Source organism: Berghia stephanieae, chromosome 15, assembly GCF_034508935.2.
Source record: "Berghia stephanieae isolate SIO BIC M18660-M18661 chromosome 15, UCSD_Bste_1.3, whole genome shotgun sequence".
Classification (NCBI taxonomy): domain Eukaryota; kingdom Metazoa; phylum Mollusca; class Gastropoda; order Nudibranchia; family Aeolidiidae; genus Berghia; species Berghia stephanieae.
Window position 1 is genome coordinate 5,333,436 of NC_088374.1, and position 16,611 is coordinate 5,350,046.

A 16,611-nucleotide genomic window follows, 5' to 3' on the forward strand; every position below is an offset into this window, starting at 1 on the left:
ATGACATGAATAAAAAGTGCCGATTTTCTTTGTTTAGAACCAAGCTGCTCGTTGCTGGGCGGACGTGACATCAGACTATTGAATCCTATTGACCCTCACAATGTTTAGATAACGCTTCAACATCGTCAAAAGGATGTATGCACTTGGCTAAGAAGCTCATAACATTGCCATTCGGAAGTATAACGGACCAACATACAAAACTATGTGTAACCGTGAACGTTTATAGTCTGGTTAATACAGTTTAGTGAGAATCACTCATAAACGCGGAAGGCAAAATACAATAACAAAGGCTTGAGTGACGTCATCTTCATTCTATCTATAGATAGTATGCGCTTGGCGAAGAAGCTCATAACATTGCCATGCGGAAGTATAACGGACCAACACACAAAACTATGTGTATCCATGAACGTTTATAGTCTGATTAATACAGTTTAGTGAGAATCACTCATAAACGCGGAAGGCAAAATACAATAACAAAGGCTTGAGTGATGTCATCTTCATTCTATCTATATTTTCAGTAATTTTTAATTACTTAGAAATGTTCACGACATTTTTAGGGAAATTAGAGCCACACAATGTATACGAATATTTTGTGTACTTGGTTGGTCTGGTTTTGTTAGTGTTATGTTTTGAATGACAGACAATAAGTCTTGACTTGAATGGGTAGGAGTTGTCAACAAAGGCTATTTATGTCAATTTAGCCAGTTGTATACCGATTGCCAGGAAGATTGTGAAAAAAAATGCCAAATATAATATATCGCAGATAACCTGTGTGATAAATGTGTTTTGTTGCTTTGAATATTATCAATAAAACACGCATTGTCATTTATAGATAGTTCGAAGTTGACGACACTCAGGTCTTTGTTTTTTTTTTTTTTTGTTTTTTTTTGTTTTTGTTTTTTTTTTTTTTGGGGGGGGGGAAGGGGGGGGGTTGTTTTTGTTTTTGTTTTTGTTTTTTTTGTTTGTTTTTGTTTTTTGTTTTTTTTTTGGGGGGGTAGGTTTTGTTTTTTTGCCATCCGCGTTTATGAGTAATTCACAATTAACTGCATTATCCAGACTATAAGGTTCTTTACTCATATTCTCTCACCGTGTTCGGGCGTTAAATGACTACCTGACCGTCAACAGCGTTGTCTCCGTCTGAAAAAAATTGTAGTATCGCCTAACAGGGGTCATGTCCCGCCCTACGTGTTTAGTGTTGCTGTTGGCCAGGGTCCATTTGTAAAGCGCTTTGAGCACGTTGAGTAGATAGTGCGCTATATAAAAGCTCAATTTTTTTTCTTGTAAATACTAACGAAAGAGTGATAATATAGAGGCTTCGGATAGGAACAATACAAATGATGGACGTTTTGGGAACAAAACCCTTTGTCAGCACAACAACTGTGTGAGTTTGTGAGTTTTGTTCACATTGAGCCCAAAAAAATGTGTTTACTTGTATGCTGTCCTCTTAAAAGTATTCACTGTGTTGGTTACAACTAAGGGACATAATCTGGGATAACCGCATTCACCTACTTTAGCTTTATAATGATAATAATTGAGCGTTTATATAGCGCAATATCCACTAAATGTGCTCAAAGCGCTTTACAGGGGGTCAACAGCAATATTTAACATTTAGGACGGGACACGCCGCCTGTTAGGCGATATTACAATTTTTCGGACAAAGACACCAGGTACTCATTTTACACCTGAGTACGGTGAGAGAATGTGATTAAAGAGCCAGAGCCTTTTCCATGGACTCAACTATGCGCCGAGCGCGAGGCTCGAACTCAGGATTTTCCGATCCGAAAGCGAGTGTCATACAACAAGACCACATCGCCGCACCTTAAAGTCTGATTGATATGAATATTATTTCAATGATAATCGGAGCCATCTGTATTCATGTTTTCGTCCAACAGAGTCATCAATCACGTGGAGATAAAGATAAAGGGAGTAAATCTGACTCATGAACGAACAACACAAAACAAACTTGTTTCCATGAGCTCTACTAACGACAACTCACTAGACGGTGCAAAAACCCAAATAATGACGTCAAACTGCCAGTCCTTTTGGATTTCAGTATCAGGCTAGAACATAACGATGGCTACGGTATATCTGACTCATGAACGAACAACACAAAACAAAACAAACGACGTTTCGGCCCTTGGCCTTTACCAAGTAAACACAGAATACATATATATTTACAATCTAATATAAATATATATATGTATTCTGTGTTTACTTGATAAAGGCCAAGGGCCGAAATGTCATTTGTTTTGTTTTGTGTTGTTCGTTCATGAGTCAGATATACCGTAGCCATCGTTATGTTATAGCCTGATACTGAAATCCAAAAGGACTGGCAGTTTGACGTCATTATTTGGTTTTTGCACCGTCTAGTGAGTTGTCGTTAGTAGAGCTCATGGAAACAAGTTATTTCATTGGTTGAACTATTGAATACAACTCACGATTTGTTTTCTTTTGTGGCAAAGGACTGACGTTTTGACGCCATTTTTTGGTCAGTATCAGGCCATAACTTTACGAAGGCCACGGATATACTACCTTTATCTTTATCTCCATTTTATTGACTCATATAGGCACCTCTATTTATTAGTTTTACTCATCAATCACATGACTTGTTGCTGTCCAACGATTGGATAATTCTTAACAAAATATAAACACGCTGCTTTGTTTACAAAGATCGTCTTAAACACATGTGTCAAGCTGAACAAAATGACCGATAGTGATGTTAGATATTTCAAAAACTGTGAACACTTTTCACTATGTGGGTCAATTTGAGCACATATTGCAATGTGACCAATGACCTCCAGCACACGGAAAGGTAATATTAATATTCCATTCCCATTATCACTAACAGGCGGTCTAAAAATAAAACAAGATTTGTTTTAAATATCTGATCTGCCCCTTCCCACATTTCGGAACTAATTGAAAGATATTCAAAACCCCGCCCATTCCGTTCGGCCAGTGATTCCACCAGATTGATACTCTTCAACAGTCGTCACGTCACTTCCTTCCTCATGACGCATGGTAACTTAGTAACACTGGCTCTAAACTATCGGAACAATGGCGGACGCACGTATGAAATATTTCTCCGGCGAGCATAAAAGCGTTTCCAGAGGAAAAAAAACCCTATAAATTTGATGTTTTGACTTTAACACATTCTGATCACAATGGATATGAAAAGTTCTAGCCAGCATGAAGAATAAAAAGTAATGATTTTCTTTGTTTAGAACCAAGATGGCCGCCGTTGCCTGGCGGCTTGACATCAAACTAATGAATCCTATTGTCCCTCGAATACGGAAAAGTGCTGGAATGAGATCCTTTTCTCATTTCGGACCCTCTGTTTGGAACGCCTAACCACAGAGCATTCATGAAAAGGAATCTTGGTCTATTTTTAAACGTTCGCTTAAAACATATCTGTTTCGTCTTTAGTGGATGGTATGAGAAGCAAGATAGGTCTTTTCTGGTTTCTGTTGTGTTGTGTGTGTGTGTGTGTGAGAGTGTGTGTGTGTGTGCTTGTGTGTTTGTGTGAATGAGTATGTTTCAGCCAAAGTAATTTGTAATTTAAGCGCTTAGAGTCTGGTGCCTCGGAGTTATAGTGCTATATAAGTTTTCAGCATTATTATTTTATATTATTATTTATTATTATTATTATTATTATTATTATTTATTATTATTATTATTATTATTATTATCATATCATACTATTATTATTATTATTATTATTATTATTATTTTATTATTTATTATTATTATTATTATTATTATTATTATTATTATTATTATTATTATTATTATTATTATTATTATTATTATTATTATATTATTATTTTATTATTATTATTATTATTATTATTTTTATTATTTCCAGAGCACGGAAATGCCAAATGCCAATTTGGCAACTCTTAGTACCGTCTTCTCACACCCCCCCCCCCTCCCCCCAACCTCCCTCCCTTTGTGATCAGTCCGTGTATTTGGGGTCAGTAAAATCACAAAAGGTAAAGGCTGTACTGTGTGTGTGTTTAGATTGGTACTTACCCTACCTACCTGTGTCTTGTGAGAATGTACCGTGTTCATATCAATGGACTTTGGGAATGGGTTCAAATACTTATAGATTGTTATATATTGTTATATATTGTTATTATTGTTATTATTGTTATATATTGTCATATATTGTTATAAATTGTTATATATTGTTATATATTGTTATATATTGTTATTATTGTTATTATTGTTATATATTGTATATATTGTTATATTTTATTGTTATTATTGTTATATATTGTTATTATTGTTATATATTGTTATATATTGTTATTATTGTATATATTGTTATTATTGTTATATATTGTTAAAATTGTTATATACTTGTTATAATTGTTATATATTGTTATATATTGTTATATATTGTTATATATTGTTATAATTGTTATATATTGTTATATATTGTTATATATTGTTATATATTGTTATATATTGTTATATATTGTTATATTTTGTTATATATTGTTATATATTGTTATAAATTGTTATATATTGTTATATATTGTTATATATTGTTATATATTGTTATTATTGTTATATATTGTCATTATTGTTATATATTGTTAAACATTGTTATACATTGTTATATATTGTTATTATTGTTATATATTGTTATTATTGTTATATATTGTTATATATTGTTATATGTTGTTATATAGTGTTGTATATTATTATATATTGTGGTGGTGAAATTAATAGATTTGATTTGATCGTTAGAAATGAAGACAAATTGTGGCATAATTTTATATTTTAAGCCCCTGTTGATAGAATGAAGTTGACGTCACTCGGGTCTTTGTTATGGTTTTTTTGTTTTTGTTTTTTTTGTTTTTGTTTTTTTTTTGCCATCCACGTTAATGAGTAATTCATAAACTTAACTGGATTAACCAGATTATACACGTATAAGGTTACACATAGTTTTGTGTGTTGGTCCGTTAAACTTCCGGATGGTAATGTTGTGAGCTTCTTAGCCAAGCGCAGACTATCTATATGAATATAATGTTGGTGAAGTCAGTGCTGATTAATTCAGAGTTTTTTTTAGTTGACATATATGCAGGTCTGACATCCAAACTCACTAATGGGCCTAGTTCGACATTGTTGTAAAGGACAACATTTTGCAACATAGGCACACGAGTATATATATATCTATCTATATATCTATCTATCTATCTATCTATATATCTATATATATATATATATATGAGTATTGGTGGGTCCTTTTAGGTACGAGATTGCTCGATAATGCTGGTTAGGGCCATGACGAAACTCTTTTAGTTGGCCATGGGTAGGGCTAATATAAATAATATGTGAGTGACTTTATTTATTTAATTAATATACAAATGTTATATATATATATATATATATATATATATATATATATAATATATATAATATATATAATAAAAAGATAGATAGTATGCAGATGACGTCACTCAGGCCTTTGTTATTGTTTTTGCCATCCGCGTTTGTGAGTTGTTCTCACTAAACTGTATTAACCAGACTATAAAAGTTCATGGTTACACAGAGTTTGTGTGTTGGTCCGTTATACTTCCGGATGGCAATGTTGTGAACTCCTTGGCCAAGCGCATTCTATCTATATGTACGTGTCTGTGTGTGTATGTGTGTGTGTGTGTGTATATGTTTGTTTGTATGTATGTTTATGCGTTTGAAGTTTTGTTCTGTGTAGGAATGAAATCAAACAAATATTATAAAAATCATGTTTTGAATCCAGTTTTCCAGGCGTTTGAAGCAAGTACCCTAGAGACTGAGCTTTTTTTTTTTTTTGGGGGGGGGGGGGGGAGTCCCCTATAACAATAAATAGCATATAGATAGTATGCGCTTGGCTAAGAAGCTCATAACCTTGCCATCCGGAAGTATCACGGACCAACACACAAAACTATAATATGTAACCATGAACTTTTATGGTCTGGTTCACACAGTTTAATGAGAAGTACTCATAAACGTGGATGGCAAAAAAAAACAATAACAAAGACCTGATTGACGTCATCTTCGTTCTATCTATAACAATAGCATATACCAGCAACTGACAAATCAATACGATCTGTGTGTGTCCGTGACATGTAGCCATGTTTTAATGTGTCGTTTACAACCGTTATCACTGTCAAGAAGAGACATTCATATCGATGCTATGCGTTTAGCCAGAAATCTCACAACTTTCGACAGCCGTAAATTACGATCCAACAGACAGCACTGGGTGTGTAATCTCAAGCATATGACGTCACTTAAACGTAACCTTGAACGTTTATAGTCTGGATAATAGAGTTAAGTGAAAATTACTCTTAAACGTGGATGGCAAAAACCAATAGGAAAGACCCGAGTGACGTCAACTTCATTCTATCTTAAGTAAGTTCACGAACAATTATGTTGTAGGAATGAAGTAACAAAATTCAATAAAACATATAGATGGTTTGAAGATGACGTCACTCAGGTCTTTGTTGTTGTTTTTTGCCATCCGCGTTTATGGGTAATTCTCACTAAACTGTAATAACCAGACTATAAACGTTCATGGTTACACACAGTTTTGTGTGTTGGCCAGTTATACTTCGGGATGGCAATGTTGTGAACTTGTTAGTCAAGTGCATACTATCTAGATGACGTTAGGACTGTTGAAGCGTATTGAATGATGAAAATAGGACTTAGTACATTTTGATAGTCATCTACTCATATATATTTTTGCTTCTTTTCTGGTAGGTGGAAGGGGTGAGTATTGTACTTCAACGGATACCAATGTGCTGTGAGATACCCATGCCGTTGGTTTTGTTTGATGAATAATAATAGTGACTGTTCGGAGAGTCCGAATCAGTGGTCTTTGGATCGGTCTCCACCAAGTTGTGGAGGTCGAAAGGCTGGCCAGATTCAATGGGAAATAGAGGGCCGGTGGTCCATTGATGGTCTTTGGATCGGTCTCCACCAAGTTGTGGAGGTCGAAAGGCTGGCCAGCTTCAATGGGAAATAGAGGGCCGGTGGTCCATTGATGGTCTTTGGATCGGTCTCCACCAACGTGTGGAGGTCGAAAGGCTGGCTTCAATGGGAAATAGAGGGCCGGTGGTCAGTTGATGGTCTTTTGATTGGTCTCCACCAATTTGTGGAGGTCGAAAGGCTGGCCAGATTCAATGGGAAATAGAGGGCCGGTGGTCCGTTGATGGTCTTTGGATCGGTCTCCACCAACGTGTGGAGGTTGAAAGGCTGGCTTCAATGGGAAATAGAGGGCCGGTGGTCCATTGATGGTCTTTGGATCGGTCTCCACCAACGTGTGGAGGTCGAAAGCCTGGCCAGATTCAATGGGAAATAGAGGGCCGGTGGTCCGTTGATGGTCTTTGGATCGGTCTCCACCAACTTGTGGAGGTCGAAAGGCTGGCCAGATTCAATGGGAAATAGAGGGCCGGTGGTCCGTTGATGGTCTTTGGATCGGTCTCCACCAACGTGTGGAGGTCGATAGGCTGGCCAGCTTCAATGGGAAATAGAGGGCCGGTGGTCCGTTGATTTGTCTTTGGATCGGTCTCCACCAACGTGTGGAGGTCGAAAGGCTGGCTTCAATGGGAAATAGAGGGCCGGTGGTCCTTTGATTGGTCTTTGGATCGGTCTCCACCAAATTGTGGACGTCGAAAGGCTGGCTGGCTTCAATGGGAAATAGAGGGCCGGTGGTCCATTGATGGTCTTAGTATCGGTCTCCACCAACTTGTGGAGGTCGAAAGGCTGGCTTCATTGGGAAATAGAGGGCCGGTGGTCCGTTGATTTGTCTTTGGATCGGTCTCCATCGACTTGTGGAGGTCGAAAGGCTGGCCAGCTTCAATGGGAAATAGAGGGCCGGTGGTCAGTTGATGGTCTTTTGATTGGTCTCCACCAAATTGTGGAGGTCGAAAGGCTGGCCAGCTTCAATGGGAAATAGAGGGCCGGTGGTCCGTTGATGGTCTTTGGATCGGTCTCCACCAACGTGTGGAGGTCGAAAGGCTGGTTTCAATGGGAAATAGAGGGCCGGTGGTCCGTTGATTTGTCTTTGGATCGGTCTCCACCAACGTGTGGAGGTCGAAAGACTGGCTTCAATGGGAAATAGAGGGCCGGTGGTCCGTTGATTTGTCTTTGGATCGGTCTCCACCAACTTGTGGAGGTCGATAGGCTGGCCAGATTCAATGGGAAATCGGTGCTGTATTTTAGATCCTGCAGGAAACTGTCAATTTGGCTTTTAAAATTGTTTATGCTTGGCGCTATAGATAGAATGAAGATGACGTCACTCAAGCCTTTGTTATTGTTTTTTGCCATCCGCGTTTGTCAGTTGTTCTCACCAAACTCTATTAACCAGACTATAAAAGTACATGGTTACACATAGTTTTATGTGTTGGTCCGTTATACTTCCGGATGGCAATGTTATGAGCTTCTTAGCCAAGCGCATACTATCTATAATTATTTTTTTCAGGCAGGCTATTCCACGTCTCAACAATTCGCTGACTACAGACAAGTGTTAATAATATGAAGTAACTTTTCAAAACTTTGATGTAAATAAATAAGAAGTGGGCGTATTCACTACAATGTTATGATTCTGTGGTGACGTAGTTTTTTGGCTTCCTATGATTGGATAATCGGCTGTTGAAGAGTTTTGGACCCTTTGAAAGCGGGCGGAAGAGCATTGAAGTCATGGATAAAATCAAAGCATTTTTCACAGACAGTGAGTAAAATATTTCCGCTTCTTTGTGTTTTAAATGTTGGTTGGTAAAATTAATTGGGGGAAAATTCCATGTCTATCCGCCATTAACGTTACAAATAAGGGGGGGGGGAGATAGAGAGAGTGAGAGATAGAGAGAGAAAGAGAGAGAGAGAGGGAGAGAGAGATAGAGAGAGAGATAGAGAGAGATAGAGGAGATAGAGAGAGAGAGCGGGTCGAAGAGCATTGACGTTATGGATGAAATCATAGCATTTTTCACAGACTGTGAGTAAAATATGTTCGCTTCTTTGTGTTCCTAAATGTTGGTAGAATTAATTAGGGAGAAATTCCACATCCATCCATCATTAACGTTACAAATAAGGGGAGAGAGGTAGATAGAGAGCAGGAGAGATAGAAAGAGAGAGAGAGAGAGAAAGAGAGAGAGAGAGAAAAAGAGAAGAGAAAGAAACAGAGAGAGAGAAGAGAGAGAGAAAGAAAAGTAGAGAGAATGAAAGGAGAAGAAGAGAGAGAGAGAGAGAGAGAGAGAGAGAGAAAGAAAAAGAGAGAGAGAATGAAAGTGAGAAAGTAAGAGAGAGAATGAAGAGAGAGAGAGAGAGAGAGAGAGAGAAAGAAAAAGAGAGAGAGAATGAAAGTGAGAAAGTAAGAGAGAGAGAGAGAGAGAGAGAGAGAGAGAGAGAGAGAGGTCTGTTAAAGAAAGTAAGATACATAGATATAATTATAATATAATGGATTCATATAGCGCCTATTTCCAATCACAATTGCTCACTGACGCTTTACATTAACACATCATATATCATACACACACACACACACACACACACACACACACATTTATATAACTGACATATTTAAAAAACTAGATTGAAATGATAATAAGATAATATATGTGACCCACCGTCTCAAAGCGGTATTATGTCAGGATCCACTCGGTTAGGGAAATTGAATTTATAGCCACCAATATCCAACTTGGGTTTAATTTCTCTACGTCATGGTGGAATATAAATACTATTTTTTGCTTTGCAAAAACTTCTAAGGTCCAATTTCTCATCAATCTATCTCTAAATTCACTTTCTGGGGTCTGAATCATCCCGACATGATACCGTTTTTATGCGGAGGGACACATATTATAATAAAATACATAATAACCTTTCATTCTTTTCATGTTTTTTTGGGCTGTTATGTGGTCGTGTGGTATGGCATTTTGTTTCGTATCGTCAGGTTCTGGGTTCGAGCCTCGCTTGGCGCATAGTGAAGTCTTGGAAAAGGCTCTTTACTTATATTATTATCTCACCGTACTCGTGTGTAAAATGAGTATCTGGCCGTAAACGGGGTTGTCAGTGTCCGAAAAAAAATGTATTATCGCCTAACAGGCCTCGTGTCTCCTTCTACGTATTGTTTTTGGTCAGGGACCCTTTGTAAAGCGCTTTGAGCACGTTTAGTGGATATTGCGCTATATAAAGGTCAACTTTTTTCTTGTTGTCTGATCGTAAGGCGCATAGTTGCGACCTGGAGAAGGCTCTTTACTCATATCATCACACCGTACTTAGGTGTAAAATGAGTACCTATCTGGCCGTTAACAGCGTTGTCTCTGTCGGAAAAAAAATTGTATTTATCGCCTAACAGGCGTCACGTCTCCTTCTACATGTTACGTATTGTTGTTGGTCAGCGACGCTTTGTAAAGCGCTTTGAGCACATTTAGTTGATATTGCGCTATATAAAGGTCAACTTTTTTCTTGTTGTCTGATCCTAAAGCGCATAGTTGCGACCTGGAGAAGGCTCTTTACTCATATTATCACACCATGTGTAAAATGAGTACCTATCTGGCCGTTAACAGCGTTGTCTCTGTCGGAAAAAATGTATTATCGCCTAACAGGCGTCATGTCTCCTTCTACATGTTACGTATTGTTGTTGGTCATGGACTCCTTGTAAAGCGCTTTGAGCACGTTAAGTGGATACTGCGCTATATAAAAGCGTAAGCTTTTTGTTTGTTTTTCTTCGCGATTTTTACCTCGTTGTGTCTTTCTTCTATTTCTATTTTTGTCTATATTTTCCATTTCCGGTTCAATTGTCATGTGGTGACCTTTGACACACGTGGTGACCTTTGACATATGTGGTGACAATAAATAGTTCATTATAACACAATCGAAAAATGATAGATTGTGACAGCCGGTAAGTTGTCATGGTACTTTGCGCTTGGCTAAAATAACTTACAATATTGTCATCTGGAAGTATAAGGGACCAGCACACAGAGCCATGTGCAACCATGAACGTTTATAGTCTGGTTAATACAGTTTAGTGAGAATTACTCATAAGCGGGGATGGTAAAAAACAATAATAAAGACCTGATTGACGTCAACATCGTTCTATCTATATATAGATAGTGTGTGATTGGCTAAGAAGCTCACAACATTGCCATCCGGATGTATAACGGACCAACACACAAAACTAGCATACTATCTATACAGTTTAGTGAGAATAGCTCAAAAACGTGGATGGTAAAAAAAACAATAATAAAGACCTGAGTGACGTCAACATCGTTCTATCTATAGATGCACTGATCGCTAAAAATTGCAACTGTATAAAAATTAAAGTCCAATAATTTGAAATCAGATTTTAAAATATTCAAATAAGGGAGACGAACACAAAGTTTGTAAAGGATGCAGTCGATGGCCAAGAGATGGATGTATAAATTAATAGGTAGATAGGTAGATAGATATAGATAGATAGATAGATAGATAGATAGATAGATAGATAGATAGATAGATAGATAGATAGATAGATAGATAGATAGATAGACAGATAGATAGATAGATAGATAGATAGATAGATAGATAGATAGATAGATAGATAGATAGATAGATAGACAGATAGATAGATATAAAGATAGATAGATAGATAGATAGATAGACATAAAGATAGATAGATAGATAGACAGATAGATAGATATATAGATAGGTAGATAGATAGATATATAGGTAGGTAGGTAGGTAGGTAGGTAGGTAGAAATATAGATGGATAGAAAGAGAGGAATGCAGAGAGAGAGAAAGAGAGAGAGAGAGAGAGAGAGAGAGAGAGAGAGAGAGAGAGACAGAAAAATAGAAGAAAAGAAACGATAAGGATATATATAGAAGAATTTCCGTCACTCAGTCCTTTGTTATTATTTTAGACTGACAACTTAGTGATTTGTTCTCATTAAATTATATAAATCAAACTATAGATAGAACGAAGTTGACGTCACACGGGTCTTTGTTGTTGTTTTTTGCCATCCGCGTTTATGAGTAATTCTCACTAAACTGTATAAACCATACTATAAACGTTCAAGGTTACACACAGTTTTATCTGTTGGTCCGTTAATATTCCGGATGGCAACATTGTGAGTTTCTTGGCCAAGCACAAACTAGCTATAATTGTTTAAGCTAACACATAGTTTTGTGTGTAGATAGGTTATATCCAACGGTCAGATGTTGTGAGTATGATATATAAACACATAGCATCAATAAAAAAGAGAACAGTGTCCATTCATAAACGTTTAAAAGCTTACAAATAGGTTTGTGTGTAGATAGGTTACATCCGACTGTCGGATGTAGTGAGTATTTTATATAAACACATAGCATCAATAAGAATGAGAACAGAGTCCATTTTGTCTACTGTTGATTCATAAACGTTTAAGGTTATACATAGTTTTGTGTGCAGATAGGTTGTCGGATGTAGTGAGTATTTTAAGTAAACACATAGCATCAACAAGAAAGAGAACAGTGTCCATTGTGCCTACCGTGTATTCCTAAACTTTTAAGGTTACACATAGTTTTGTGTGTAGATAGGTCAGATGATGTCCGACTGTCGGATGCAGTGAGTATGATATATAAACACATAGCATCAATAAAAAAGAGAACAGTGTCCATTCATAAACGTTTAAAAGCTTACACATAGTTTGTGTGTAGATAGGTTAATTCCGACTGTCGGATGAGTGAGTATATTATATAAACACATAGCATCAATAAAATGAGAACGAGTCATTTGTCTACTGTATTCATAAACGTTTACAGGTTAAAACATAGTTTTGTGATATCCGACTGTCGGATGTAGTGAGTATTTTATATAAACACATAGCATCAATAAGAATGAGAACAGTGTCCATTTTGTCTCCTGTTGATTCATAAACGTTTAAGGTTATACATAGTTTTGTGATATCTGACTGTCGGATGTAGTGAGTATTTTATATAAACACATAGCATCAATAAGAAAGAGAACAGTGTCCATTTTGTCTCCTGTTGATTCATAAACGTTTCAGGTTATACATAGTTTTGTGATATCCGACTGTCCATGTAGTGAGTATTTTATATAAACACATAGCATCAATACGAATGAGAACAGTGTCCATTTTGTCTACTGTTGATTCATAAACGTTTCAGGTTATACATAGTTTTGTGATATCCGACTGTCCATGTAGTGAGTATTTTATATAAACACATAGCATCAATACGAATGAGAACAGTGTCCATTTTGTCTACTGTTGATTCATCGAGCCATTCCTATCGATCGTCGCCATATTGTATTGATATTGTATTCAACGACATATCGATATCAAGATTATGTTGCCACTTACCGCTTAAGTGGGAACTTATTTTCTTATCGCCCGTTATGCCGGATGGATTAGTATCATCTACACTTACTATATTTATCTTTATATATATATAATATATAATATATATTAATATATATATATATAATATATATATATATATATAAAAGATCTGAACTGATGACAATGTGCAGACACTCTAACAAATTCAAGCTCAAAACGCAAAAGGCCAAATAACCCTCTCCCCCCCCCCTTTCCTTCCCCCACCCCCTTCCCCCCCCCCCTCCCGACCCCATTATACCCCTCCTCCCCCTCTTCCCTCCCCCCCCCCCCCCCCCCCCCCCCCCACCCCCTCCACACCGCCGACAACCACATCCCACTACAATATCACACACACACATGACACACAACACACAACACACCTACACGCATACACATACACATACACACACCACATCACACACACACACACACTCTAACATACACATCACATACACATCAACACATCACACTCAACTGAAAACTTATGAGACACATCACAATAATCATCAAAAACACCACTGAAGAAGTGAAAAACATTTATTATAGAGTTTTCTACGGAAATAAATGTGAGATGAAATACATTGCAAGGATGAAATATTAATATATATATAATATATCATAAAAGTATCGAGAGAAGAAGATGTGAGTGAGAATTATTTAATATATATATATATATATATATATATATAGTTAAGATATACTCAGTCTTTGTTATTGTATTTGCCAGGGTTTAGAGTACTTCTCATAATATTAGTATATATAAATTATAATATTATGTTCGATACGTCACTCAGTCTTTTTACTTCCGTATTGGCATCGTGTTTGATACTTCTACATAATGCATTACTCACTCTCTCTTCATTACACAATTCTTACTTCCATCATGTGACTTCTTACCTCATACTATCTCTCTCTCTCTCTCTCTCTCTCTCTATCCTATCTCATCTTCTCTCTCATCTCTCTCTCTATATATCTATTATCTATCTATTCTCTCTCATCTATAAAAATAAATATATATATATATATATATATATATTATATATATATATATATTATTATGCATTATATATAATATTAGGTTATATATAATAGTATATATATTATATGATATATATATATATATATATTATATATATATATAATTAATTTATAGCCATAAATATCAGACTTGTGTTGTGTTTGTACATTTTAATGAGGTGAATAGCAACCATATTTTAGAGGGCCAACAATTTATATTTTTGAACAGTTTAACATTTAATGTGGCTTTTAAGCATTTGGTTCGTTCCGACATAATACCGTTTTGAGACGATGGGTCACATTTGTTAAGGCACAATATACATTTTTCTTATTCAGATTTATTTTGTATATCACAAACTTTGAATAATGATCTTTGTTTAATTAATAAGAAAATAAAGTTGTTTTTTTGGAGAGATTTTTTTGTGTTTTAAAAATCCATTTTTCTCCTGGGGAAACCTGTCATTTTGGGAAAATACTGAAAAGGATCGGTAAGGAGAGAGTTAAAGGCAGACATGTGGATAAAAGGGAAATAAAACAAGATGTTCCCTTTAAACCGGATCGTGTGTATAGCCAGTCATAATAGGCTATAGGTGAGATGATATCATTTATTTGAGGGATTACAGAGTCAGGATTTACACGTGATTTTGGTCGTGAGTTTGTTTTCGTTACTGGAGTGACATATGGATGATGAATGTACAATAAATCTCAGCAGGATATAACAATGGTGTTAGTATAAGACTATGTGAGTGAAGAGGGAGAAATTAGTGGAGAATAACTAATAAATCAAAAGGTAACTGTTACGTTAACACACGAAGATTTTATTAAAATTGGAAATATTTTATCTGCTTGGTCTTAATTGGAAATAAAATAGGATTATTTCATCTCTTTACATTTATTAAACGATTTATTTTTATCGTGCCCAATAACACTACTAGCTTTCGAGTGTGTGTTAATGCACGATAAAAATATAACAAGTTTAGTGAATACAAAGACATGAAAGAATACGTTTATTCCACCCCCTCAAGTAATATTATTAGATATTTTGTAACCAATTGGTATGGTATTAGTGCTTCTATTCACCATAATTTGTATCTTTCTCCTTCTGCTTGAATGACAATTTGACCAAAAGAATATTTGTATACATACGCACTAAAATGTCATTGATAATTACCAATCAGCTGTCTTTTACACTTTATTTCACGCCAATGAAATGCGCGAAAATATTCCGTAATCGTGGAATAAAATTTACACGAGCTTGCGAGTGCTCGTTGAGAACAAAGTTCGAATTCCAATACGCAAGAGTGTAATAAATATTTTATTCTAGCCCTCAATCAATTCCGATTTCGTCATCCCTGAGTAAAAGACATGTTCAAAAATATTTTAATGATACTTCTTTTTTTATAAATCTAATTTTAGTGAAATTTACTGTTTGATAATCTGACGTCCCAAATTGTTATTGTAAACTTGATATCATTAAAAATACAAATTATGCCCTTCCGCCATGCCATCATAATATATCGTCGCCTAGGCATTCCACGAAGGAATATAGATAATTCATCAAACAAGATTCCTGATGTTAACAGGAATCACCCATGTTGTCCAAAGGAATCACCCATGTTGTCCAAAGAGAGCATGATATTGGGGGTAAATAATTTTGCCCAAGTAATGAAAAACTAAAGTGCCTGAAACAAGGCACGAACCAAAGATTTTTCGGTTCACAATGCAATGCCTCAAACAACGTTTCCACTTCGACCCCCCCCCCCCCCATTCTGTTTATATTTATACAAAACATAACGATACATGAACTGAATTAGGGGAGAAAATACTACTACTACAACTAATAATAATAATAATGATAATAATACTAATAATAATAATAATAATAATAATAATAATAATAATAATAATAATAATAATAATAATAATAATAATAATAATAATAATAATAATAACACATAATAATAATAATAATAAAATAATAATAATAATAATAATAATAATAATAATAATAATAATAATATAATAATAATAATATAATAATAATAATAATAATATAATGAATTATCTATATTCCTTTGTGGAATGACTGGGCGACTGTATCTCACTGTGACAACATGGGTGATTCCTGTTGACATCAGACATCTTGTTTGATGAATTATCTATATTCCTTCGTGGAATGCCTAGGAGACGGTATCTCACTGTGTCAACATGGGTGATTCCTGTTGACATCAGACATCTTGTTTGATGAATTATCTAT

At 35.6% G+C, this 16,611-nt stretch overlaps 1 protein-coding gene across 1 annotated transcript in view; it reads left to right on the plus strand.

Moving 5' to 3' along the window:
- The first annotated feature begins 4,010 nt into the window (after positions 1 to 4,010).
- Positions 4,011 to 16,611, plus strand: part of LOC144960752 (sarcoplasmic calcium-binding proteins I, III, and IV-like) — a 20,765-nt gene continuing 8,164 nt past the window's right edge. Inside the window, exons 1-2 of the mRNA XM_078894046.1 lie at positions 4,011 to 4,055; positions 8,468 to 8,716. Of these exons, the coding sequence (XP_078750172.1) occupies positions 8,686 to 8,716 (31 nt within the window). The 5' untranslated portion in view covers positions 4,011 to 4,055; positions 8,468 to 8,685. The remainder of the gene's footprint in view (positions 4,056 to 8,467; positions 8,717 to 16,611) is intronic.